This window comes from Cimex lectularius, unplaced genomic scaffold, assembly GCF_000648675.2.
Source record: "Cimex lectularius strain Harlan isolate CLEC.00 unplaced genomic scaffold, Clec_2.1 scaffold131, whole genome shotgun sequence".
Classification (NCBI taxonomy): domain Eukaryota; kingdom Metazoa; phylum Arthropoda; class Insecta; order Hemiptera; family Cimicidae; genus Cimex; species Cimex lectularius.
Genome location: NW_019392685.1, coordinates 1,187,847 through 1,215,546, shown reverse-complemented (window position 1 = coordinate 1,215,546; position 27,700 = coordinate 1,187,847). Strand labels below are relative to the sequence as shown.

Here is a 27,700-nt window from a genome sequence, read left to right as displayed (position 1 = left end):
GTAAAGTTGCCATGGGGAATTCTCGGCTTAATGGATTACGCTGTCACTAGGTCACATAACATTTTTAATCCCGGGACTTTTAACCATTTATTTTGAAATGGCCTTCAATGGTTGAAAGAAAGAAAGAAAGTGTGTCTTAGAACCTGAAAGGAGGACCAGGTACTTTTTTCCCTCCCTCGAAGGTAAAAGCCCCGTCTTCTAGTGATTAACTGCTGTTTCTCGAGTTAATCTTCCAGAAAGGAAATGGATCCTATGGTAAAATAACGGTCCACAATGGAAAAATACTACGGCCAGTTTGAAATTGACAGGAATTTTCATGACAAAAAAATCATAAGCAGCATATGTGGTCATCTCTGGGACCGCATGCTTTCGCTTCTTTTAACGCCGTTACACATCAGCGGACAAACACGTCCGGGACTTTTTCCACTATCTTTTGGACATTCTTTACGGTTAACTTCACTGTAGGACTTCCTAGGTGGGAGATTTTCACGGAATATTTCAAATCGTTCGTCGTCAGCCTACGCTTTTTACGATGAGCTCATGTAAGTGGGTGGTGAAACGATGGGAAAAGAGCTTTCTTATGCAAAGTCGGACAAGGATTTGATCGCTTCTGTACACAAAGTTTTATCCAAAGACAGATTTCCGCCTTCACGGATAATATTGCATGAAAGCTTTTTTTCCCCTCGTCCTTGGGCTGATGAAACCCAGCTGACGTAAAGAAGAAACCTGTCTGGCCGAGCAGAAACGGCGAGAATAGACGGATCGATAATTGATCAAGAAACATCAATAATCACAAGCAATAGAAAACGTTCAAATCTAATTTGGGCCGGGTCATTTTCGAATCAGGTTGGTCATGGAAGATCAAAATTATTTTTAACATATTAAACTAGTCCATTATATTTCGTGGTTCGATTGACCAAATAACTTCTTTCAATTAATTAATCTTCATGTAAGGTATTGGTTGAAATAAAAATGGCAAAAAGGAGGGAAAATTCGAAAGGTAGGTTGAGATGCGAAGTTGGTGTCCGAGTGGATCGAAGTCACGATAGCTCAAGTGGTAGAGCAGCGGCGTATATAGCCGAAGGTCGTGGGTTCGAATCCCGCTCGTGACACCGACTTTTTCATCCCAACCAAGGCCTTACATAAAGATTAATTATATTAAAAAATAATCAATACGATCATTTTCCCTGAGCTATTGGCTTAAGTATAAACAATTTAATTACTTTTTTAAAACTTTTATAGCCCAAAAAAGGTCTTTCCTACAAATAAGCATAATAGGGAAAATAATTATATTAATATAATTTAATTATTTTTTTCTGCATCTTTTAGACAGGTTAGCATCATTTTGTCGGTTTGGACAAAGGTGCTCAGTTCCTTTGTTCCGCATTATCTTTACTTTCAACTAGGCCTGGAACAAAGGAATGCTGAGGTCGATTGAACCCTTTGTCTCGAGGATATTTCATCGGACGACTCTTGGAATACACGAACGTGCCTTTTTTTTTATTACCTTTTTAAGCCAGGAAGAACATTCGATATCTTTCTGAGTGTTAACGACCATCGTTATTCTAAAAGTGGAGCTTTTGTTTTCCAACGTCTCTCCAGTCGTTTTCACTCGGGCTTCTCAGGAATCTTCCTATCTGGTTCGAGATACGGGCTGTTTTCCGTTTTACGACCGGAGATAAAGAGCGTAAAACAATTCAGGTAATCTTCCGTAAGAAAGGGTCGACTGGACGTGGCATTTGTGAGACATGAGGCGTTTCGAAAATATTTTTATGCCCGCTGTAAATTTTTATTGTCCCCGTTGTCAATGGTGGAAAGATTTCTTGCCTTTTCTTGATGACAGTTGAGATTTTTCGAAAAGTATTCTAAATTATTGGGCAGCATTTATTCCCAATATGACGATGTAAACGGAGATTCAGGGAATAATCTAAGAAAATTGCTTGGAAGTACGCGTTGTATCAAGCACCGCATTTAAGATTGTTTTGCCCTGATGATGACCTTAGACCAGGTCGAAAGCTTGGCAGTAACAACTGAATTTGTGTTCTTCTTCAAGACCATACCTTGATCCAGAGTGTTCATGGATAAAGTATAACAACTAGGATTTGGTTTTAGGAAATATCAAGACTTTATTTTTTGTATTTTTGGATTTGAGAGATTTGATCGGACGACTCTTGGAGATGAACATGTAATTTGGACGTTTCTAATCAGAACTGCCATCAAAATAGAGAAGATAGGCGGGCAAGGGTGACATTTTAAGTCTTTGTTCGTCCGGAAATAAGGTTGTCCAGGCGAGAAAGATTATTCCAATCAATTATCAATAAATCTAATTATTTAAACTAATAAATATAAAAAATCACAAATCGATACCCTACACCATTCAGAAAACAGAGCTGTCTAGAGCTTTGTTTATTTTTGTAGTCATTTTTCTTCTTGTCCCACCATGATCTTTCACGTTTGGAATCTCTTGGTTATATTTTTACTATACACTGAAATAACTTATATAAAAAAGGGACGAAAATTGACAAAAAATGCCATAAAGTATAAGTGCACATGTGGACATAAAAACAGAGAAGGCGGGCAAGGTTGACATTTTTTTTTTAATTTCCTTGTTCGTCTGGGAAATAAGGTTGTCCAGGCGAGAAAGATTATTCCAATCAATTATCAATAAATCTAATTACTTAAACTAATGAATATAGAAATAATAATAACACTATGAACGTAAGTCGTACAGAAACAGAGTACCAAAAATTTTTTCCTTTGTTTGTGTCATTTTTCTCCTTGTCCCACCATGATTTTGACGTTTTAACCCTTTCTGTTCTGTTTTGAAAGTTGCAAAAGTTGACACAAAAATACATAAAGTATAGGTGCTTAGATTTATGTATATTTTTTTAGTCGTTCTTCTCGTTTTTGCCTTTTATTTAATTTTCCTAAAGAACGGAACAGATAGAACATAATTTGGGGAAGTATTAAGATTTCCTTATTTCTTTTTGGTATCAGTGTCCATAAATTTTGGACTTTTGTGAGAACTGCCATCAAAATAGAGAAGATAGGCTGACAAGGATCCTTGTTCATCCGGGGAATAAGGTTGTCGAGGCAAGAAAGTTTATTCCAATTCATTATCAATAAATCTAATTACTTAAACTAATGAATGTAAAAAATAGCATACCTATCACCGTACACCATACAGAAAACAGAAATTCCCACCATGATCTTTCACGTTTTGAGTCTCTCTAATTAAAAATTTGTTGTAAAAACTTCTTTCTTTTGGGGATCAGAGGGTCGATAAATTTTGAACGTTTGTGATAAGAATTGCCATCGAAATAAAGAAGATGGGCGGACAAGGATGACATGTTAAGTCCATGTTCGTCCGTGGTACAAGGTTGTCCAGGTGAAAAATACTACTGCGTTATTCGACGCAAAATTTGACTGGTGTTGGCACTGTGATAAGACTAATATTTATTTTGAGGTGTAAAGCACGATTTTCTTTTGAAGAATAGATTTCTATAATGAAAATAGGCAAAGATTTTTTGATCATATCGTCCACTTGTTGCAGTTAGGCGGTTTAACTGGCCCAAAGCAGCAGAGAAGTTTTGTAACTTGAAACTTGATTTCTTTTCTCGAAAGGGCGAAACTTTAATACAAATCGATCAAAACCTCTTGAATAGTTCCGGTGGAAACAATGTTCAGGAATTGCCTTCGGATAAAATTCCTAGCCGAATTTGGGAAAGGTTTCTGCTGTGAGAAGATAAAGTTATCAGGGGGAATCTGCCCCAGTTTTATCAGCTTTCTCTTTCTTGACTTTTTACCAGGCTCAATGGCGTTTTGCATTTTTCCGCTGTACATGCAAAACAGGTTAGATAATAGGGATGAATATCAGTTATATTTTTTTTCACAACTCAAATTCTTCTACGATCGATATTGAATTTCCTAGGAAAAGTTCCCATTGTTTCAAACTGATCCTAATTACAAAGAGCTGACTCAAATGAATGTTTAAATGAAACAACCCATCGAGAACAATAAGTTCGGTTAATCATATTTGATATAATCCAGTTTTTTCGACAGATAATGCAGATTGACTCATTGTTGACAGAAATGAGAGACCTTTTGTAATAATATTTAGTCACTGAGTTGAAATTTGTTTATGAGCGGTGTTGAGCTTGAGAAATTATCTTTTAAAGCTTGCAAAATGATTTCACATTCTCGTCAAACTGGGTCAGGTTGTTTTTGGTTTATGACGATTCCAAACTATAACAATTTAGAGGAAAAAGTGCATTTCCTAATAGGTGTAATAGATAAATTAATAGTTTAAACTTTGATCAGGTTTTGGCATATTAAATTGTGTCAGGATTCCTTTGTGTTTTGTGCTATGGTTAGAACCGTCATCCGAATGAAATAAGCATTTCGTGTCCCTTTCTCTTTTAGCATTAAAAAGGTCAAGGAATGGGTCGACTCGTGGAATCGACTGCGGAAGGCACTATTCTTGCCTTCAGGACGAGTCTGGCGACATTCTGCTGTAGATCGTCGGGGGTTGAAAGAGATCACCTGAGATATTCGATACTGAACCCGGAAACCGGATGCCGCCTCGGGGCACATCCTGCCGACCCGGCCTGCAACCGAAGTGGAACGTTCTTCGGATGTTCACGTTGAACAAACCGGGTCGCAAATGTAACGGGGTGCGTTCACGTAGTGGCCCTAGTCGTTTCTTAGGGATATTTCTAAGAGAAGGAAAACGCGGAAGCTTCCCTTTAACGTTTCCATCCGTAGGAAAAAATGTGGAACTCTTCCTGTAGTTCCGATACAATAAAAAGAAAGCGTTTTGAGTTTCATTTTTTTATAAAATTGTCCCACAGTTTAGGCAAGAAGTAAGAACCATATCGTATTTTTTATCCACGAACGTTAATCAAGCTCATATTTTTGCAGTTTTGATCTATTGTTATAAACAATAGTATATAAACAACAGTAGCTTGAAAGCTTGAACAGGTACCATCCAGTGATGGTAGCCGTTAGTACATCAATATGATGAGCGAGATGGACTCCGTCCTAGGAGACCGATGCCAAGGGTTAAGGTTGTCGCGCGGCCACCGACGTTTCAGTCTTCTATTGAGATTGTTAGGTAATGTGGAGGATGACAGGTTTTTGACGAAAGGGTCCGGATGATGGGGTATTTTGGAATGGAACGTTTTGTAGCCGGATTGGGCTAGCTCGTTAACAAGAGGGACATTTAGGTCAGTATGGATGGTGTGATTGGATACATAGAAAGGGGCGTTGACTATTATTCTGAGGATTTTGGATTGAGGTTGGAACGCTTAGCATTCCCATAAAGTTAAAGTCTGTCTGTTAATGTCCAAATGGTGGCCAGGAGGGCGATGTAATGTTTTCTTTTGTTTGTTAGTGAGAATTTAAGCATGAAAAATGTTAGTCTGTGCGCTTAAGTCGTGTATTCGTTCCAGGTCAGTCGTTTGTCCAGGTAGAGTCCGAAGTATCGTACATGGTTCGCAGTCGGGATGGCAGTTGAGGTTTACTGATGGCAGCGTTTTCTCGTTTAGGGTAAATATTATGTTTGTTGATTTGGTTTAGTTGATCTTGATTCTCCACTGTCGGAGCCAGCATTCTAGGACGTGTAGGTCATTTTGGAGATTACGGGAAGTTGTGACTGATCTTTATCAGGAGAAAGGATTGCAGTATCATCAGCAAAGGAGGTGATAGTGTTAGGTTGCGTAGGAAGGTCGGAGGTATAAATTGAATAAAGGAAAGGAGCGAGCACGCTGCCCTGTGGGACACCTGTAAATAGTATGGGTAGGAGACAATGAATTTCCGTGAGATACTTAGAAATAACGATCGTTAAGATAGGATTTTTGATTACTGTGGTATAAGGTATACTATGTGTATGTTTTTGGGAGTCATGTGTGAATAATAAAGATTCAGGTCAATCCGTGCCTTGTACGATTCACTCACTTGTATGAGTCCTTTCCAAAAAGAAAAGCCCAGGTTACGACCTAAGCACTCCGATCATCCTATCCCAATTACCTAAAAATCCATTACCTTTACAAGCTACCTATTCAATGTTAGATTTCCAGTAGGATGTTCTTGAGCTTGCACAGCAGCCCAGAGTGCCATACTCGGTCAAAGGCTTGGTGTATATCCAAGAACACACCGGGGCAATAGTGTTTTATGTGGAAATAATAAATAATCGATGTGCTTGTTGTACAGTTGAGTGGCAACTCCGAAAGCCGAATTGGTGATGGGTAATTATGTGTGTAGGAATTTCCTTGGACAAGCGGATCAACAGGAGCTTTTCAAGTATTTTGCCAATAATGGGGTAGGAGCTAGGAATGTGATTTGGTTTCTTAGGTTTTGGGAGCATCCTGATGGAAGAAAATGGAGGTCGTTGAATAGTTAGGTTGTAAAGCTAATGGATTTTTTAGGTAGTTGGGAGTGATTAGGTCGTAGCCTGGGCTTTTCTTTTTGGATTATTGAATCGTACAAGGCACGGATTGACCTGAATCTTTCTGTTCACACATGACACCCATAAATATACACATAGTGCAACAAATTAGAAAAAAAAACAGTCTTCATTTCTAATTCCGATCACGATTAATTAATTCCCGGGTTGTATGCTAACAATGCTTTCAACGTTGGAACATAATTAATATTCTCCAGCTCATTAATAGTCACAACGGTTGTTTTATAACTCACGTGTGTCCTTTTAACAAGCAATGACTACGTTTATAGTACTATCGGACAGTTGAGTAAGAAAGAACGTTCTTCAGACTTCAACTCGTCATGCGAGCGGAGTCATTATCCATTAGTTTGGGCCGATTTGGTTTTATCGATGCCATTGTGGATCGCTACCGCGAAGAAAAGGAGCCCGTCATCCGTGAAAGTCGGGTTTCAATGGGAATTTCACTTCGGCCAAATAGGAAAAATCTCCAAAATGGTACTTTCTACCGTTCACGGAAAACCTTTTCTATTCCAGGACGGAATAATCGCTCGCGTTCTCCCTTTGTCCTGCATTCACGAGATGTTCGAACTAATTTCTTTATTAGCTTTATTTAAAAATTAAAACCTTAACTCAAAAGTGTTTTATGGGAATTACTGAACCATACACCAAGTAACTTTTACATTTTCCAATTGATTACATACTTCGGAAAGCTTTATAAAAAATGCTCGGTGAAATAATAATACTGGAAACTACTGAACCAAATGACTGAATTTCTGTTACGCAAAAAAACCGCGCGTTTGAAATTCAAAACCTTTCATATTTAAAAACATCAAGTTGTAGCTGTTTTTTTTATGCCTGATATCATTACTTCATGATATGATAATCATTACCACAATAAATGTATGGGAAAATTTCTAATGTGAAAATTCCATATTGAGTGTATTTCCCCTGATGTAAGGACTTTAAATTTATGTAATTTTAACCCTTCCTTGTCCAACGTTGCCTCGGGGCAACACCAGATTTAGCAAATTTGGTCAAACAGCTATTCCCGTGTAATGGCAACACTGATTTTTTTTGCGCCAATCCACAATCTCCAACATGGCTCTTCACCCGACTGCATCTTATATAGATTGTTATAATTGCCAAACATAAAATTTTGCATATCCTTTTCTTGCCCAAAATTATTTCAGAGCTAATATTAGCAATTTTGTTTAAGGTTAGCAGGAAATCGGGAAAGCAGGAGTTTTGGGTGGTGTACTGTCTGCTCTGTTTCTCCTCGTGCATTGGCAACACTGATTTTTTTGGCGACAATTTAAACTTTCTATGATTAAACTCACGGGGTTCTCGTAAACATTTTAACAAAACTGCTAATTAATTCATATTTGCTTAGTGGTCATAATATTCTATTCATCTCAACCAAAAACCTTAAATAAAAAGAATAATTAATTGGAAACATTGCTAATGTGTTTGTTCTAAGACATTATGGTTAAAGTTTCATCCTATGTCTGCTTTTTTCTCCATTTAATTTTTTAGGTTTATCGCCAGGCGAAAGTTTTCCTCTTTTTTTTTCAAATCGTCCCACGATAAAAAATAAATTTCACGAAGTTTGACTATGAAAACGCGATTGTTTTTAGCTTCAAACTTGCACTTAAAAGGGAAAATGTATTTATTTATTTTTTAAATTTATTTGTTACCTACACATGTTCGTATACTACGATTATTGTATCATACAGCACAACTAGCTCTAATGCCAGCGCTTCACCGGTAGAGCACATGCTTTGAGGAGCCAACCACTGCTGGTACTCAATGTGTATGATAGGTGTCAAGGAGGTCCCGAGGCCACCGTCGGTTGAGGCGACATGGCGGGTTGTCAGGATGGGAATGTGTGGAGAGGGCACAAGCAGTATGGTTATGATGGTTCGAAAGGTTGGCGTGGAAGGTTTGGAATCTGGACCGGATTCGTTGGTTGACAAAAGGAATGTTGCGGTCTTTGTGGATAGTGAGGTTAGAGACATAATAAGGTGCTTGGACAATTTGTCTAATGACTTTCGATTGGAAGGACTGGATGCACGGATATTGGAAGGCAGTTCCACTCCGTCCATATTGGTCTGTGTAAAGCCTTAGCTTTGTCTTAGTTGTCAAAGTAGATTTCGGTCTTAGAAGTCTTCATAGTAGCCCAAGTCTTGTAACAAGTTGTTTTTTAAGTCTTGCGTGGGGATTCCACGTCAGTCTGCTGTCGTGATATAGTCCGAGGTATTTGACTTGAGCGGAAATTGGTATTTCTTTGTTGTTGATGTGCAATGGAGGGCAAGACTGCTTTTTCAGCGTAAAATTACACTGAGGGCATTTTTTTTCCGTTCAGTCTTGTCCTCCATTTTTTACACCAGACTTCGATAAGCTCAAGATGTTCCTGGATGTTGGAGGTAGTTTGGACAGGATTCGAGTTAGATGATAGGATTGCGGTTCCGTCTGTGTAGGTGGTGATAATAGATAATATATTGGTAGGTCAGCAGTATAAATAATATATAGGATAGGACCAAGGATACTACCTTGCGGTACACCGGGCTGTTTCTGTTTGTCTTCCGAGAAGTCATTGCCGCACCTCACTCTGTTAGGAAAGATTTCAATAAAAGGTAATATGTAATGGGTAGGAAGCGCTTAAGTTTAAAAAGTATGCCTGGTTGCTAGACCATGTCGAAAGCCTGTGGCACGTCTAAGAACTCGCCCAGGCAATACTCAAAAGGGAAAACGAAAGTTAAGAAAAGTTTACTAGAAAAAATATTGTTTACAAAGATATACTCCTGGAAGAAAAGTGAGTCTATATTAGGAAATGTGATAAAGTGTTACACGTAATTTGTCAGGATGATAAAACCAATCGGGCTTCAAGAATTCACAAACCATCCAACATAAAGCGCTGCCTGGTCGCAAAACAATTTCACAAACCATAAATTCCGTATTGTAATGGGTTTCCGATTCGCCAAGGTAGGGTGGTTTCAAAATTTTATATTTTCATTTTATAAGCGTGGATAACTGGTTTACTTTATTACTTGAGTGGCTTTATATTCAAAGCCCTGGGTTTTGTAATTTTTGTGTACCCTGGGAAACGGAATACTCCCACATTCTAATTGTAATTTCCGTCATATGTCGGCCGGAACGACGTGAGAAACACCTGCTGCCTCTGCGGTTCTCGTACAATGGATGTCCCAACCGTCTTTTCTTGTATATCGAATGCTATGTCGGCGTCCGAAACCGCCGAAAGACAACGGTGAGGAAATATTCTTTCGTTCTCAAAATATGCACGAGTGCCGTTTCGTTATAATTCATTATTCATAGCATTCAACAAGCCAAGTTGAGTCTTTCTGTCCCAAAGGTATTTGAACTCTTTTTGTTTGTTTGTCTGTGTGGCTCTCTCTCTCTCTCTCTCTCTCTCTCTCTCTCTCTCTCTTTCTTTCTCTCTTTCTTTCTCTCTCTGCGTCTATCGATCTATCTATCTCTGTCGCTTTCGTTGAATCCTTGCGTTCTCTCTCATTCTCCTTTTTTCTTGTTTTGTGTATCTCTCTACTGTGTGAGGTTGGAAGAAAACCAACGTTTTTCCGGCGGCCGGTTTCGACTTTATTCATCATCTTCTGGCCTACAATGAGGAGAACAGTTAATTAAGACTATGTTAGTAATTGTAACTCAATGCTAGTTGTCATAGGTTCTTTCTCATTTTACAAAACCCGGACGGCAGTTGAATGAAATGGAATGAGGTATAGCGGAAGAATGAGAAAAGAACGAGATACAGACAGAACTCTAAACAGACAATCAGAAAGTGACAGGTAGGAGTCACAAAGTAGACAAAAAGAGGTCTTGAGAGGGAGAAAGAAAAGAGGGAAAGAGATAGAGGTAACAAAGAGTAAGAGACTGGCCAGCGGACGCCAGACAGTAAGTATTATATACATTATATATATATATATAATATATATATATTTTTTTAAAATTTTTTTTTAATTCTCTTTGTCTTTGATGTCCTCACTTGCTCAATTCCTATCTTTCTGGTTTTCACTTTCATTCACTTTTCTATTCCTTTTTCGTATTGTTATATGGTTTGATAGATAGACGATTGGTTCGTCATATATATAAATCTTCGATCTATCAAACCGTATAACAATACGAAAACAATGAGGAATTGAGCAAGTGGGGACATCAAAGACAAAAAGAATGACATATATGAAGAAGATATAAGAATGATATCAGTGAGTGAGAGTCCGGGGGCACAAAGTAGATAATATATGTATATATATATATATATAAATATACATACATATTACTAACTGTCTGGCGTCTGCTGGTCTGTCTCTTACTCTTTGTTACCTCTTTTTGTCTACTTTGTGCCCCCAAACTCTCACTCACTGATTGTCTGGTTAGATGTCGGTCCGTATCTGGTTCTTTTCTCATTCTTCCGCTATCCCTAATTTCTTTCAAGTGCTATCATTTCGTCTTACGAGCTGTCTATATTTTGCTGTCATAATCTAATCGCATGGCAAGACAATAATTTTGGCACCTTCTGAAAAATGAGAGTGTGGTGAATGAGTGTTTTTTCTTTGTTTCAAAATAATATCTAAAACATATAAGCACGCAGGGGAAAAATGTTAAAATTTTAAACCATATTTCGATGTAAACCGTTGTTTTTCTTTATTCGTTGACGGGCTATAGAATCATTGAGTCAATTTCTAAAGGGTTTTTTTGGTTAAACATAAACACTGACATTTGGAAAATGGCAAAAAGGAGGGAAAATTCGAAAGGTAGGTTGAGACGGTGAGTTGGCGTCCGAGTGGATCGAAGTCACGATAGCTCAAGTGGGACGTATTGAGCCGAAGGTCGTGGGTTCGAATCCCGCTCGTGACACTAGCTTTTTCATTTCAACTAATACCTTACATAAAATATTAATTAATTGTTTAAAATATATTTTTTCAAGAGAGAGCTGTGATGTTCGGCATGGTCTTATTATGAGACAATTACGTATAAATTTGGACTGTTTTCAGCAGAATCTAGAAATAGGTTTTCGTCGTCGCATTTTTGCCCCAATGCCAGATACACTCAACCTCAATATTTTCTATCTATAAATCCATTCATTTATTAAAACAATGTTTGTTAAATCGGCTGATAATAAACACGAAGACTGTTAAACACGCGTGTAAGCTTTAAAAAAATGTGTAAAAGTTTATTGATTGAAATGTCTTTTTGTTTCAGATATTCAGGATACGAGTGGAAACGAAGTCACCAAAGAGAAAAAAGGTAAGGCAATATATGTTTTTTAAAAAAATATTCTCGATCGCACGAACTCTATTGTGATACGGAATAAAAGGACAGCCTGGAAATACGCTGGAGTGGCGAAAAATATAGTTTTTAGGCTGTCCTTGGTACATCAAGGTTGAGGTTATGCAACGACGAACACAAACCTTTTAAAATGACGTATTTATTATTGGATTAATTTACTGTATTCTATTCGCATAGTGGAACAATTTACAATTATTCTAGCTTAGTTATACTTAAAAAAAGCAGATAATTGCTATTGGGCATAGAACAAGCTGACTTTAATTGTCCTTTGTGTTTTTTTAATTGTATTATGTCTTCTGTTTCTCTTGCTGACAAATTAAATAGAATATAAAATATTTAAATATAATTTCTATTCATAAGCAAATTGTTTTCATTAACTTGCCTTTGCTTCTTTATTGTTACAAACAAGTGTTTTTCAAGAATAGGCTTTTTAAAAAATCGTATCGTACGATAAAAAAAAAGCAGAACGAAGCAATTTTTAGATAAACGCCTTCCATTTGGCTTATCTGTGGCGGTTTGGGGGGGCCTGTTCTTTTCCAGGGCGGAAAGCACTAAAAGCACATCTCGGCTGTCTAAGCATGACACAGCTAAATGTAGAAGGCAAGAAGCGGAATAAGTCCCAGGCCGTTTTTGTAAGGATTTAAAGCCGGTTTATATTTTCCATTTTCGTCTGGAAAATTTGAACACCCTGGAAATAAAATCGCAACGATTCTTAAAACATTTAAGTCCCAATGTGCTTTCGTCATATAGAATTTTGGAAGATAAAAGAGATCAGGTTTTAAATGATGTTCTTAACTTACCGTCTTTGATGAAAGAATTTTTAAAAAATGTGACATATTTTTTATTTTCCAAGTAAAAGCAATGCGGATCTTCCAATTCATTCCAAAGTTCACAACTTCTTCAAGTTTCACTTATAACAAATAATTATAAATATTTTTTTATTATTTAAACTGTTTTGTAAAATCAAAACGGAATTTTAAAAAGAAACGAATTAACCTGGAAAGTTTTGTCTTAACGGTTCCTAACGGTTGGACGTGTCCCAGATAAATTTTCAAAAATAGTTTGACGCATCGCGACGACCGGTGAGGGCCTAATTGAACCTGTCTGGAATATTTACTTAACATTCGTACCACAATAGATGAACGGATAAATTAAATATTATGCACAACGACCAACTTATGACCCTAATTGAAAATGGCCCACGTTATATGATGCTAGTCGTCATTTTTTCTTGCTCATTTTACAAAAACCCGAATAACAATTGTTTAAAAAAATTCTGTTACTTTCAAAGCATGTTTTTCATGGAAAATATTTCATGGATTGACTATGTGCTCAGTTACTTCCAGACTTCTAATTTATAATGAAAACTTTATAAAGATTCATACTAAATTGTGTTTTGTCTTATTTGTCCTACCTAGGAAAAGAATTGCATCATACAGCGTGTGAGACTTACAAAGAGACATTACTTTATTTCTCTTGTAAACCGTAATTAATTAATAATTAAGTTCTATTTAGTGATAGGTTTAATCAAAAGAAAATTGTAGATACGACGTAATTAATAAATATTCCATTTTTCCCTTGGCATTTAACATTAACATATTTTTTTTTTCATAGAATGCACAAAGAGAAGGATCTATGAATATTTAACCACTAGGTAAAACAAGGTAAAACATATTTGTTGATAACAGGGAATACAAATGAATAGGATCAGTTCATCGTCGGCCAACAAATTATAGCCTGCATTGTCTAGCCACAGGCTTTTAGCACAAATTAAACAAATAGCTTAGTTTTTTAAAGTTTATAATATTGGCAAAATGTCATTTATTGATCTCGCGAACCAGTTCCTTGGATCGGGCGAGTCAATTCAGGGGTCAGTAGCCTCTTGGCACGGTTTGCGACCAAAATTTAACAGAGCGTGTAAAGTCTGTAATGGAATAGTTTTTAACCGAGTGCTTGTTTTCGAAAGCACCCTGGTTGAAAAAAAAATCTGTGGTCCGTACGGCCATCCTTCGCCTCCTTTGCAAACCGCTTTAATAAAGGCTTACATCAAAAATTAAAAAAAAAAACCGGAGTTTTTTAAATTATTTTTTTATTATTTAAGAATTGTTATAATCAAAAACATCTTCTAAGCTAAAGATGATGGTGGATCTCTTGCACGGACGAGAAGTCTGTCACAGATAATCAGTAATGACTAATGACAAACGTCCACCATCCAAACAATCCAAACAAATTTTTCTATTTTTATTTTTTCTCTAGTTTAGCACAACCTGGTGATGATTTTAACTAACATTTAATACCTCAGTGATTTATGTTCAGTTTTATTGTTACCATTGAAAAATTTTGTAGTCCGCACGGCCATCCTTCGCCTCCTTCGCAAACCGCTTTAATAAACTTACATCAAAAATTTAAACAAAATTTTAAAAAAGCCCAGTTTTTAAAGTATTTTTTAAAAATTAGTTTAAAATTTAAAAAGATAAATCCCGGTTTTTAAAAATTATTTTTTATTATTTAAAAATTGTTATAATCAAAAACATCTTCTACGCATCAAAAGATTATGGTGGAACTCTTCCAAGGAGGAGAAGTCGGACACAGATAATCAGTAGAGACTAATGACAAAAGTCCACCTTATAAACAATTAAATTCAGTAGTTTCGTGGTCCGCTTGACCAATTAATATCTTACAATTAATTAAGGTTTTTAGTTGAGATAAAAAAGTCAATGGCACGAGCGGGATTCGAACCCATGATCTTCGGCTTGGTACGCCGCTGCTCTACCACTTGAGCTATCGTGACCTCGATCCACTCGGACACTAACTTCCATCTCAACCTCACCTTTTGAATTTTCCCTCCTTTTTGCCATTTTTCAAATGTCGTGTAATCGGATTGGATTTGAAAAATGGCAAAAAGGAGGGAAAATTCAAAAGGTGAGGTTGAGATGGAAAGTTAGTGTCCGAGTGGATCGAGGTCACGATAGCTCAAGTGGTAGAGCAGCGGCGTATCTAGCCGAAGATCGTGGGTTCGAATCCCGCTCGTGCCATTNAGGCAAAACCCGGGTTTTTAAAATTATTTTTTATTATTTAAAAATTGTTATAATCAAAAACGTCTTCTACGCATCAAAAGATTATGGTGGAACTCTTCCAAGGAGGAGAAGTCGGTCACAGATAATCAGTAATGACTAATGACAAAAGTCCACCTTATGAACAATATAAATAAATTCTTTATTATTATTTTTTTCTCTCGTTTACCACAACCTAGTGATGATTTTAACGAAAATTTGATACCTCAGTGATTTATGTTCAGTTTTATTGTTACCATTGAAAAATTTTGTAGTCCGCACGGCCATCCTTCGCCTCTTTTGCAAACCGCTTTAGTAAAGACTTACACACAAAAAATTGAAAAAAATCCCTGGTTTTAAAATTATTTTTTATTATTTAAAAATTGTTATAATCAAAAACGTCTTCTACGCATCAAAACGATTATGATGGAACTCTTCCAAGGACGAGAAGGCGGTCACTAATAATCAGTAATGACTAATGACCACCATCCAAACAATCCAAACAAATTCTTCTGTTTTTATCTTTTTTCTCTAGCACAACCTGGTAATGATTTTAATTCAAATTTAATACCTTAGTTATTTATGTTCAGTTTTATTATTGCCATTAAAAACATAAACTGTAAGAAAAGCTGATGATTTTATTTTTATTCTACTACCAACTTATTAAAGCCCTCGATTATTATTGAACGCCCGTATGTATTCATTTATAAATGTTTTATAAACATGGATTTATCCTTGTAAAGCTTAGTAATGCTCGTATCGGGATTATAGCAGCCTTGGGAAGAAAACAAATCTGTAATCCATTCTGTGAGATTAACAGTTCAGTTGACCACAGATGAAAATTTCCTTTCTTTAAAAAAAAGCAAGAAAAAAATGGTTCGAATCAGCCTAGGTGAGTGTCGTTACTTAATAAACTTAAACAATTGGCTTTTTTTTCAAGTCCCTTCTGTATTTTTCGAGCGATGAGTTGATGAATTGGATGATAGCCGGAAAAATATAACTATATTTACATAAATAATTTGTTAATTTATCTTTTCCAAGATACAATTTTACCTTTTAATTTATTTGTCTATATATAAGTAATCTAAAATATCTTAAATATTTAAATTCCTTGTTTACATATCAGTATTAACAAATTGCTTATTGAAAAGTTTTACAAAGCTTTCTTTATTGATAGATTTTTTCGTATTTTAATAATTTAAACTGCCGGTAGGGTCATTGATACTGTGTTTTTCGGTATCTATAATGATATTATTTCTATTATTTTGTCAGTGATTTGTTCAGGCTCGGTTGCGTGACTAAGCACGTCGGTTTTCGTATCTTTTATTCCGGTAATGACCGGCGAAAGTGGATTTGTCGACTTTTCTAATCAAATTGCTAAAATTGTTGTTCATTAAGGGCCGAAAAGATTGGAAAATAGGATTTGGTCTTCGTCCCTTTTTTGGTATTTTGTCGGAGAAAAATTAAAGTCAGTGTGATTTTCGATTAATTAGATTTTATTCTATAGTATATAGATTTTATTATAGTGTTTCTAGTGTATTCTAGGTGAAAATATCGTGAATATATCGGTATGATTTTCAAATTAATCGTCTTATGAACAGTCACAAACGCCATAAATTCATTGAATCTTTAACGGTTTATTTTTTCTAAAAATATATTTTTTGCTTTCTTTGTGCTCCAATCCAATTTGAGCTTAATCTTCTATAAAGTAAAGTCTGTCCTGATTCAGTTATTTTTTTAGTTTTATTGATAAATTTCTCTATATTCAGTGGCGTTTCACAACAAACTACGAAGTTTTGACCATTTTTCTCCAATTTTAACTTTAACCTTTAACAAATTCTCAATATTCCCTTAACTTATTAACTTACTAAATTGGAAATATCATAATTACACTTTTTTTTTTCAAAATGGACTTTTATCTGCGTTCGAATGAAAGTGAAACTGTTTTAAAAAATAATTTCTTTTAGTTGAGGCTTTAGTTCTGTTTCGAAATATTGACGAAATTTTGACGATTTTAATTATTTCATCATTATCTTTATTTATAGACTGTAAAAATACAATAATTGTATTTTGTCTGAAACAAATCAGTCAGCTTTGGGCTAATGAATGCATTTTCTTCGATATAATTACTGGTCCGCCTTGTCTCGCTCTTTGTTTTTTGAAACCTAACGTTTTTTCAAAAATAGTCGAGATCTGAACAGTTTTATTAAAAATTTAAAGCTTTTTCTACTACACAAAGTATAATTTATTTTAATTAAATTTGTAAAAATTTTCATCATACTTTATGTAGATCTTACTTAGATAGATTTACTTAATGGGCTTAGCAGATTGCAAAATTGTCGATTAGTTACAATAATCATTTAGAATATTATTGAACATTAATCAACACTACCGATTATACTGGTTCAGTTAACCACCAACTATGAAATAATAGTCAATTTGGTTTCCATTTATAAGTTAAATAATTTTCATTTTCTTTCTTTCTTGCCCAAGAGTGTTTTGAACACTTGCTCAAATTTTTAACGATTTCATTATGCAATTCTAAACTCTCTTTTCTCTCAGTTATCTGTTCAAATTAATTAAAAGTTAAAATAGTTTCATACATTTTACAAGAAATATCCGTAAAACATTTTGAAAGCATAATATTGACGATTTTCTCAAATTTTATTATTTATTCAGACGATTTTTAAACATTTAACAATAGTACTGGCCATACTATCTCAGCTGGAGTTGACTTTTTAGTTAATGATATTTCACTTATTTCGAAATTGGTTTTATTTTGTGACCAAGTGAAATGGATAACAGAAAACAAACAAAAAAGGTCTTTGCCGTATTGCTCAATCTTCGACGATTTAATCATGCTATTAATAAACATATCCTTTTGTTTATGAACTTTTAAACACAATACTGTTGTAATTTGTCTAAATAAACAAGCAGAGGTCTGCAGGTTCATCGATATAATCTCTGGTACGCCTTTTCAAACTGTTCTATTATGGGAAACAAAATCTATCAGATCAAAACAGTTTTGTCAAAAATTTAAAAATTAAGCTTTCTCGTCTCCACCTATGTTCTGTTAGTGTGAATTAAAAGATCGCACAATTTTGACAATTGTCTCAAAATGCTAATAGGTATTTATAAGATTTTTTTTTCAATTTTGTATGTAATGTAAGTTTTGCTCAGATTCCAAGTAAAAAATCTGTTATTTACTAGCCGTACTATATGTTAAAAAAAGAGATATAGATATAGACGGATAAAAAATTAGATAGATATACATATAAATAAATAGATAAGTAGATAAATATATAGATAAATTGATAGATAAAAAGATAGATAGAGAGGGAGAGAGAGTGAGAGAGAAGTGCTAAAGGAAACAGCAAAGAGAAATATAGGAATTGAGAAAGAGAGAGAGAGGGAGAGAGAGAGAGGGAGAGAGAGAGAGAGAGAAAGAGAGAGTGAGAGAGAGAGAGAGGGGGGGGAGAACGAGAAAGAGAAAGAGAAATAGAGGATTTGAGAGAGGGAGAGAGAGAGACTCACAAATATAAATTTCAGAGAGAGAGAGAGAGAGAATGAGAAAGAAAGAGAGAGAGAGAGAGAGAGAGAGAGAGAGAGAGAGAGAGAGAGAGAGAAAGTGAGTGAGTGAGTGAGTGAGGTTGAGAGTGGGAAGAGGTTAAGGAAAGAGAAATATAGGAATTGAGCGATAGAATGAAAGAGAGAGAGAGAGAGTGAGAGAGGGAGAGAGAGAGAGAGGGAGAGAGAGAGAAAGAGAGAGTGAGAGAGAGAGAGAGAGAGGGGGGGGAGAACGAGAACGAGAAAGAGAAAGAGAAATAGAGGATTTGAGAGAGGGAGAGAGAGAGACTCACAAATATAAATTTCAGAGAGAGAGAGAGAATGAGAAAGAAAGAGAGAGAGAAAGAGAAAGAAAGAGAGGTAGAGAGAGAGAGAGAGAGAGAGAAAGAGAAAGAACGAGAGGGAGAGAGAGAGACTCACAAATATAAATTTTAGAAAGAGAGAGAGAGAGAGAGAGAGAGAGAGAGAGAGAGAGAGAGAGAGNAGAGAGAAAGTGAGTGAGTGAGTGAGTGAGTGAGGGTGAGAGTGGGAAGAGGTGAAGGAAAGAGAAATATAGGAATTGAGCGATAGAATGAAAGAGAGAGAGAGAGAGAGAGAGAGAGAGAGAGAGAGAGAGAGAGAGAGAGAGAGAGAGAGAGAGAGAGAGAAAGAGTGAGTGAGGAGAGATTGGTAAAGAAAACAGCAAAGTGACACAGACATACAAGAATTTATATTATATAAACAGTTGTGAATTAAATTTCTGTCATTTGTGCTGACAAAAATCTGCTCTAGGAAAGTCATTTAATCATCTAGAATACAATTCTTTGGGGAAAAAAACAAAACACGATTTTTCTCAAAGTTTTTGGTTTACAAATGCCTTACAAATGTTTAGAAATTTAAAAAACAGCGATAACTTTAAAACAAATCTACCGATATGCAGGGAACTTTGCAGAGATTTAGAACAATATAAGCAGCACGCAAAGTACAGCATGAATAAATTAGAAACGTAGATATTGAACTAAAACGTATGATGAATTTTTATTTTTAGCAGTTATAAAGAATATAAAATCACATTTTAAAAAAATATATAAATTGAATGTCGAAAATGCATCTTTCCAAATAGTTAGAACTAATTTTACCCGGTTAATTCAGTCCAAATATCAATTTTTTAACATTATATATATAATAAATAAAAATTTTATATATTTTTATAAAAAAATAATAAATTGGTAGTGAAGGCTTTCAAAACCAAAACGAATCAGAATTTTTTTAAACAATATTTTTTGGCTTACTAGGAAGTAGATTTTTTCATCTTTTCATGTATCTTATGCCACTTAATAGATCTTCATATTATTTTTTATCCCATGTAAAAAAATAAATAAATTGACTGATATGTAATAAACTTGAAATGCATGCACAATAAAGGCAGAAATCCGTATTAAACAGAATTAAGTAAATTACTTAAAATATTTGTTTCTAGATTTCTATGGCCATCACTAAAAGCAAATTTTATTACAATTAATTTATTATCTTTTGACTATATAAACTATAAAAATTTAGCATTTAATTGGCATCATTTCCTGGTTTTATGTTTCCCGTGTCCTTCTGGAAGATATTCCATGGAATATTTTGAGATATTGTTCAAGTCTTCAAAGCTGACAAAACTTGATCTGTTTTATTGTTAAGGTTTCGTAATATAAAAAAAGTTCAGTAGAGGAAAAAAGAGGGGATTTGTATATGGTGGGGTGAACGCCGGTATACTGATTCATTGGTATTTTATCGCTCAGTTTCGACTAAACTAACACAACAGTTGCATAAAAACGCCGATGGAAGATCTGAAGACGTACTGCGACCTGGGGCCGAGGAGGTGCCATCAGGTCGACCATACCAGGATGCCGTTTTACCACGGTGACGACTTCAGGCCGTTCCACAGCTACAACCTCAGGTCCACGGGGGAAGAAGCGACCGTGAACGCTTCAGGCCTCACCAGGAAGAAACCTCGGAAGAAGCCGGGCAGGAAGCGCAACAGCGATTTCGGCCTGAGCCACGAAGAGAAGAAAAAACTCGCGGTGAAGAGGGAGAAGAATAAGCTCGCGGCAGCCAGGTGCAGGCAGAGGAGGGTCGAACGGGCCCATCTACTCGAAGACCACGCTTCCAGGCTGGAACACGAACAGGTCGCGCTCAGAAACGAGATCAGGATGCTCTCAAAAGAAAAGGAATATTTAGAAGCGGCCTGTCATCACCGCCCTTGCTTCCTGGAACACGACCGAAGCTTCTACGAAAACGATCTGACCCAAGAAGAAAGAGAGAGCGAAGAGGAAAACCTCTTCCAGTTCAACCACTGCATCGACTATTATCACGAAGAAGACTCTGAACTTTCGTACGTCACCCTTTGATGTAATGCGTTTTCATAGTAAATATATAAGCTATATGTACAATTTTAAACAATTTATTTATATTTGTATTGTATAACCTTTCAGTACATAGGTCAAAACTGCACATCGCTGGAAACCCTTTTTATCCTAGAAATGTCCGATAAGTTTAATATTAATACGATTAAATTCATTAGGGTTCGGGGTTCGGTTGACAGAATTTTTCAATTAATTAATCTTTGTGAAAGGTATTCGCTGAGATAAAAAAGCTAGTGTCTCTAACGAGATTCGAACCCACGACCGTCGGCTCTATACGCCGGTCCTCTAACCACTTGAGCTTCGATCCACTCGGACACTGACTTCTCATCTCAACCCAACCATTCGAATTTTCCCTTCTTTTTGCCATTTTTCAAATGTGTAATCTATTTGATTCTCGGCGACAAATGAAATGGCCAAGAAGAGCTTTATGAAGATACACTTCATTTAACTTATTAAATTCATTAGGTTTCGTGGTGGGATTGACCAAATAACATCTTTCAATTAATTAATGTAAGATATTGGTTGAGATAAAAACGTGAGCGTCACGAGGATCGACGTCACGAGAGCTCAAGTGGTAGAGCATCGGCGTGTTTAGCCGAGGGTCGTGGGTTCGAATCCCGCTCGTGACACTGCCTTTTTTATCTCAACCAGTCAAACAACAAAACCTAACAAATGTGTATGAGTTTTGAAAAATGCAACCCCAACGTAGATAAATAAAAGAAGAACATATTTTATTATGCCATTATTATGCAGATTGATACTTTTAACTGCACTTCAGATTAAATTAAAACTGTAACTGATCGCTGTGATAATTGCACAATTATCATTGTTTGTCAGCAATAAAAGAACAGTAATTTACCATTTTAATACGTTTCTTAGAACGACATAACCGACTGAGCTGAACTATCTGCTTGGCTTCGGGTTACATCACCCAAGAAGACTTCTTTGTGTTAATAGTGTACGAAAGCTTTATTCTAAACAGTATTTTATTTTCCAGACGGTGCCCTTTTATATTCTGCAGTTTTTTTAAGTGGAAAACTATTTTAAAGACTTTCAGTGTGACACTGTTCTTAAAGTTTTTGCGAGGGCTTTTCTGTTAGCATCTGAACTTTTACAAACTTGGAAAAAATACCCTGAAGCAGTCACACTTATAAAATATCAATCTGAGAGAATTTATACCGAATATTTAACTCCAAAACGTATCCGAGAAATTTTGAAAACTTTTGATCGTCGTAATTGAACCGAAAAATCCTTCCGAGCAAAATTTCAAGTTTATCGTACAATCGAGTTCTTTGTTTGTCATTCTTTGACAGGAAAAACAAATCGAAATTTTAAATCTAAATGACTCGGAAGTGACTTTCAGGCGACGTGAACCCAATCGGCTCACTCATCACTGCTGATATCCCCCTTAAAAAATCCACTTTTATAGGTCGCCGATAGTATTTTGATAAGTCCAGCTTTAGAAAAGAAACGATGGAATGAATCAGAGATAAGGTAATATAAAACTGAGGGGCTTTTTCGTTCAAATTAAAAAAAAAAAAATTCTTCATGAAAAGACCTCGCCGTAAGACAAGTAAATTCATTTTATAAAAATAAGGGACAGATTAAATAGAAAATAATTAAACCTGATTATATGATGTACTGTAATGGTCCATCGAAGATATTACTTAAATATTATAGAATTTTTTTATGATTGTCCATATTTGAGAACGATTCGGGGAGATAATCTGTTTGCGTTTCCCTGGGAAAACATTTCCACCAGGAAGTGCCCAATTTGTCTTTTTTTATTTTTATTAAAACGTCCTCTGATGACAGCGTGAAATCGCGTGTAGGCAAGAACAAACGTCGAGAATGTGCGGACCAGGGGTCGTCGGACGCTCAAGCCAAATTGCGGTCCATGAAACCAAACATCACGATTATTATTATTTTTTATTTTTTTAAAGTTCAAATGGTTATGTTTTGATGACTGTTATATAAAAAAGTGCCACATTTGTTTTCCATAAATATTACATTTTGCTCATTCTGTAGTGAAAAGGCACATCAAAGAAGTACAAGAACATGGACATCACATGGGGTCGGTTGATCTCGCTGTTTTTCCTTGAACAAAAATCCCAGTTTTTGAACTTTTCTTCGCCTTAGTTACGAATCAAGGGAAAAATGGTAATTTTCATTAATGCAAAGAATCTGAAGATTATAGGCCTGCTTGGATAGGATAGTTTGAAAACACTTGAAAAAAAAATCCTTCAGAATGATTATTGAATAATTCTAACCTTTTAACACCTAATTTATTGGTTTTTACGCATACGATTATGACTTTTTACGTTGGTGGCTGCTGTCCAGGGTCAGACCTTGACCTTATCTGTCTCAACGTTGAAATTTCCAAGGGTTGGATTAGCCCCAATCAGCCTTCAACATATGCAGTTGTTAGACCTAGACATTCATTCTTAAATATATTCTTCCTATTTACATACCATTCACTCAATACTATAACCACATTCACTCTAATAAATACATTCACGCTCAATAAACAAAACATGGCAAGTAGTATATAGAACAAAACCGCCCTTGAATCCTGTTCAATCGAATCAGGGGCCCGAAGGCTCGCTGCTGTGCGCAATCACAATCATCATCAATATAAGTTTTGCTGATTTTGTAGGGAAAAGGTCAAAGAAAAGGGACATCACATGGGGTCGCTTGTTCTCGCTGTTCTATTAATTCATATTGTAAATAAGTAGAATTTTAATTTAATCTGCATTTTTGTTTTGCCTAGTTGAAGGTTAATATTCTGTAATATAATTTTTTATTGTATGTTTATTATTTCTCTCGCGATGTTTTGATCTTTATGGTTGTTAATGATTGACGATTAAGATGCAGTTTTTCCCTCCAGTAACAGCTGTTTCTTTTATAATTTTTTCTTAACAGATAGGTTTGTTGGATGTCGTTTTATTTAGCGGTTCTTAGTTGTTTTGTTTCTGTTGTTTTCTGAAGTGAGAGTCGTCTGGGATGGTCTGCACCGAGCTCAGCATGTTGGCCGGCTACCACGATGTGTTCAAACTCGCCTTTTCCTCGAGATATTTATTAGATTTCGTCTCCAGTAAGCCTTATCTTGTTTACCCGATGGAGGCATTCTGCCATTGTTTACATCTCAGGTTTTCACCGAAGATTTTTTTATTTTATTTTACTTTTTGTATTCCTACAAACCTTAAGAGTTTCCCTTATCTCCGCGGCTTTACACAAATAAAAGCAGTGTCAGCGGTCGGACATTGGAAACGCTGAAAACAGAATAATATCGCATAGGTTTCACGTCTGTATTAAAAGAGAAAAATCCTTGAAAATTATTAATTCCCTTGAAAAAGTGAAAATGTTTTCAAAATCGCTTTATAAAATGTAATTTTGAGAATAAGTGCAAACATTTTAAAGGAAGTCTATATTGTCTTGTCCATGAAATTGTTGATAACTTGTAAAACTTTTTTTTGCACAACTTTGAATCAATTACAATTACAAAAAAAAAATGTTTGTAATAAATTAATTGGTTTAGGAGGAACGGATAGAATGATGGCGCCGAGTGTTGGTCAAAGGGCCCCTCCGACGATAGACGATCAGTCAAATGGGCAGGTCAACGGCGAAGCGAGGTGAATTTCATGTCAAAACAATTCAATCTCAATTAAACACGAATGATCAAAACTGATTTTTTCAGCGTATCCGACGGCGAGAGTTACGAAAGTTACGGCCAGATGGACATCTACAACTCGAGCCCGAATCAAAGGTAAAAGAAACAATAGACTCAGCTCAGGACGAAAAGTCCTTTCTTTTATGGGAATGGCCATAGGATATTTTATACAATGCGATGTCGACACGGCAGTTTTATTGTGAAACGTCGGTACGCAAGTCGTTGAACCGTTTGATCGATCTCTGGTCCGCATGTTCTCGCTTTTCGGATCAACGCCTTTTATAAGTCTCGAAGTACTTACCGAATGTTTTCTTATTAAAGCCCTGTGAATACCTCCCAATATCAAACACAATAACAAGTCAACACGTGATCAAAGCAATAAATTTTAAATTTAACCATATGTTGCTTTTTGTCAAATATTTTAAAATATAAACTTGATTTTTTGTTCATCTCTTCAATATTTTCAACAATCAACAAAAACTGAAATTCTTACTTGGTTTAAAATATAAATATAGTCTAAAAATCCAATAATTACCAGTTAATTTACCTTCTAGATCTTATAATTTATTATTTGCCTGTTAATTTTTTTCATAAAATTTTGATACACAAAATAGAAATGTAGTCTAAAAACCCAATAATTACGAATTAATTTACCTTCTTGACCGTATAATTTATTATTTGCCTGTTAATTTTTTCATAAAATTTTGATACACAAAATAGAAATGTAGTCTAAAAACCCAATAATTACTAATTAATTTACATTCTTGACCTTATAATTTATTATTTGCTTGCTAATTTTTTCATAAAATTTTGATACACAATATAGAAATGTAGTCTAAAAACCCAATAATTACAAATTAATTTACCTTCTTGACCGTATAATTTATTATTTGCCTGTTAATTTTTTCATAAAATTTTGATACACAAAATAGAAATGTAGACTAAAAACTTAATAATTATCAATTAATTTACCTTCTTGACGTTATAATTTATTATTTGCTTGTTAATTTTTTCACAAAATTTTGATACACAAAATAGAAATATAGTCTAAAAACCCAATAATTACCAATTATTTTACCTTCATCTTCTAATTTATTATTTGCCTGTTAATTTTTTCACAAAATTTTGATACACAATATAGAAATGTAGTCTAAAAACCCAATAATTACCAATTAATTTACCTTCTTCATCTTATAATTTATTATTTGCCTGTTAATTTTTTCATAAAATTTTGATACACAAAATAGAAATATAGTCTAAAAACCCAATAATTACCAATTATTTTACCTTCATCTTCTAATTTATTACTTGCCTGTTAATTTTTTCACAAAATTTTGATACACAAAATAGAAATGTAGTCTAAAAACTCAATAATTATCAATTAATTTACCTTCTTGACCTTATAATTTATTATTTGCATGTAAATTTTTTCACAATATTTTGATACACAATATAGAAATGTAGTCTAAAACCCAATAATTACCAATTATTTTACCTTCTTCATCTTACAATTTATTATTTGCCTGTTAATTTTTCTACAAAATTTTGATACACAAAATAGAAATGTAGTCTAAAAACTCAATAATTATCAATTAATTTACCTTCTTGACCTTATAATTTATTATTTGCCTGTTAATTTTTTCACAAAATTTTGATAAACAAAATAGAAATGTAGTCTAAAAACCCATTAATTACAAATTAATTTACCTTCTTGATCTTATAATTTATTATTTGCCTGTTAATTTTTTCATAAAATTTTGATATACAATATAGAAATGTAGTCTGAAAACCCAATAATTACCAATTAATTTACATTCTTGATTTTGTAATTTATTATTTGCTTATTAATTTTTTCATAAAATTTTGATACACAATATAGAAATATAGTCTAACAACCCAATAATTACCAATTAATTTACCTTCTTGATCTTATTATTTTTTATTTGCTTGTTAATTTTTTTCATAAAATTTTTATACACTGGAATATTTTGGACAGAAGCTCAAATGGAAGTACCATTTTGTGCCATAAATTAGTAATTACTATTCAGTGTTAATAGTTTCGGCAATAGTCAACAGTTAGTCACCCTGGTGACTACTGGGGTGAGTAACGGTGTAAAAGACAGATTTGCCTTTTTTTAAACAATAAAGCAAGCTGATAGAAAAGAAAAATCTATTGTTTTCTTTACCTTTCCCCATACAGTTTATTATTAAATATTATTTTTCATATATGAGGTTTGACATTTGCCGAAAAGGCTCGTTGGTTAGAAAATATTTTAACATGCATTTCTTCGGAGAGGTTAACGCATAAATTAATTTTAAAAAAATACTTTCTTTAATGGTCAAAATTTAAATGATCAATAATGCTGGTAAAATTTTGAAATAGCTTTATCTCGCTCATGTTATCTGCAAGTTTCTTAGACGTATCACGTCATGATCATTGCCTTTCAAAAGGGCGAAGTTCGGCGGACCAGAGATCGTTGATTAATCCATTTTGTCCTTATATTTAAAAAATAGGAATCTTTGTTCAGTTGAACCTGAATCGAAAAATTATAAATAAATAACTGTCAATGTTAAGTTACACTGACAAAAAAACGTACACAGAATTTAAAAAATATATAATTTAAGGACTTTATAATAATTTAAAAGGGTTATTTGCCAATAATATATGTATTTATTTAATTCTTAATTTTAGTGATGGTGTTATAAGAGCGCCGAATGGAAGCACTTTAAGGAGAAATACATGGCTGAGATCCAGTCTGAAAAGGAGCAGCAAGTATGTTTTTTTTATATTCGGTGAAAATTATTTTTCGATTAATTTATTATTAATTGTTCTAGAGAAATCAGGAAGTCTAATAATTGATAGTGTATATCAAATACATTTTTATGTAATTGGTGAAAAAAGGGTTTTCTATAATTCTCTATAATCTTGAATTTAGGTTTTAATATGATCAGACCAAGTGCCAGAAAAGAACGAAGATAATTTTGAAACTTTTTTATCTTTTCTTCATTGGTGCGTTTTTGTGCTGGATACACAATTTTTTTTGTGAAAATACAACATTTTTATTCTCATTGATTTTGCGTTATCTGGGAATGGTTTGAGTAGGGTCAGGGTTTGGGACGAGTTAGGTTAGAAATGGTTAGGATTTGTAGGGTGAAATGGTTAAAAGTTAGCGATAGGTTAGGCTAAATATTGATAATTTTTTATAGTTTTTATAGTTTTTTTTGTGTAATGAACACGTTATTTTATTTTTTAATGAAA

General features: G+C 34.6%; 1 protein-coding gene and 2 non-coding genes across 6 annotated transcripts in view; all 3 read left to right on the top strand.

Annotated features, from left to right (window-relative positions):
- LOC106663037 (rab11 family-interacting protein 4B-like) overlaps positions 1-27,700 on the top strand; it is a 99,107-nt gene that overhangs the window by 26,667 nt on the left and 44,740 nt on the right. For 2 of the 4 annotated variants that reach the window (XM_014387539.2, XM_014387538.2), the window contains exons 4-7: positions 11,675-11,719; positions 24,310-24,403; positions 24,469-24,537; positions 27,134-27,214. In XM_014387539.2, the coding sequence (XP_014243025.1) occupies positions 11,675-11,719; positions 24,310-24,403; positions 24,469-24,537; positions 27,134-27,214 (289 nt within the window). Of the gene's footprint in view, positions 1-11,674; positions 11,720-15,602; positions 15,707-23,728; positions 23,866-24,309; positions 24,404-24,468; positions 24,538-27,133; positions 27,215-27,700 lie in introns of those variants that run through there. The other 2 variants (XM_014387541.2, XM_014387540.2) reach the window with 2 other exon arrangements.
- On the top strand, positions 1,040-1,112 carry Trnay-aua. Its single transcript has one exon. It is a non-coding gene; the product is annotated as a tRNA-Tyr (tRNA).
- Positions 21,328-21,400, top strand: Trnan-guu. Its single transcript has one exon. It is a non-coding gene; the product is annotated as a tRNA-Asn (tRNA).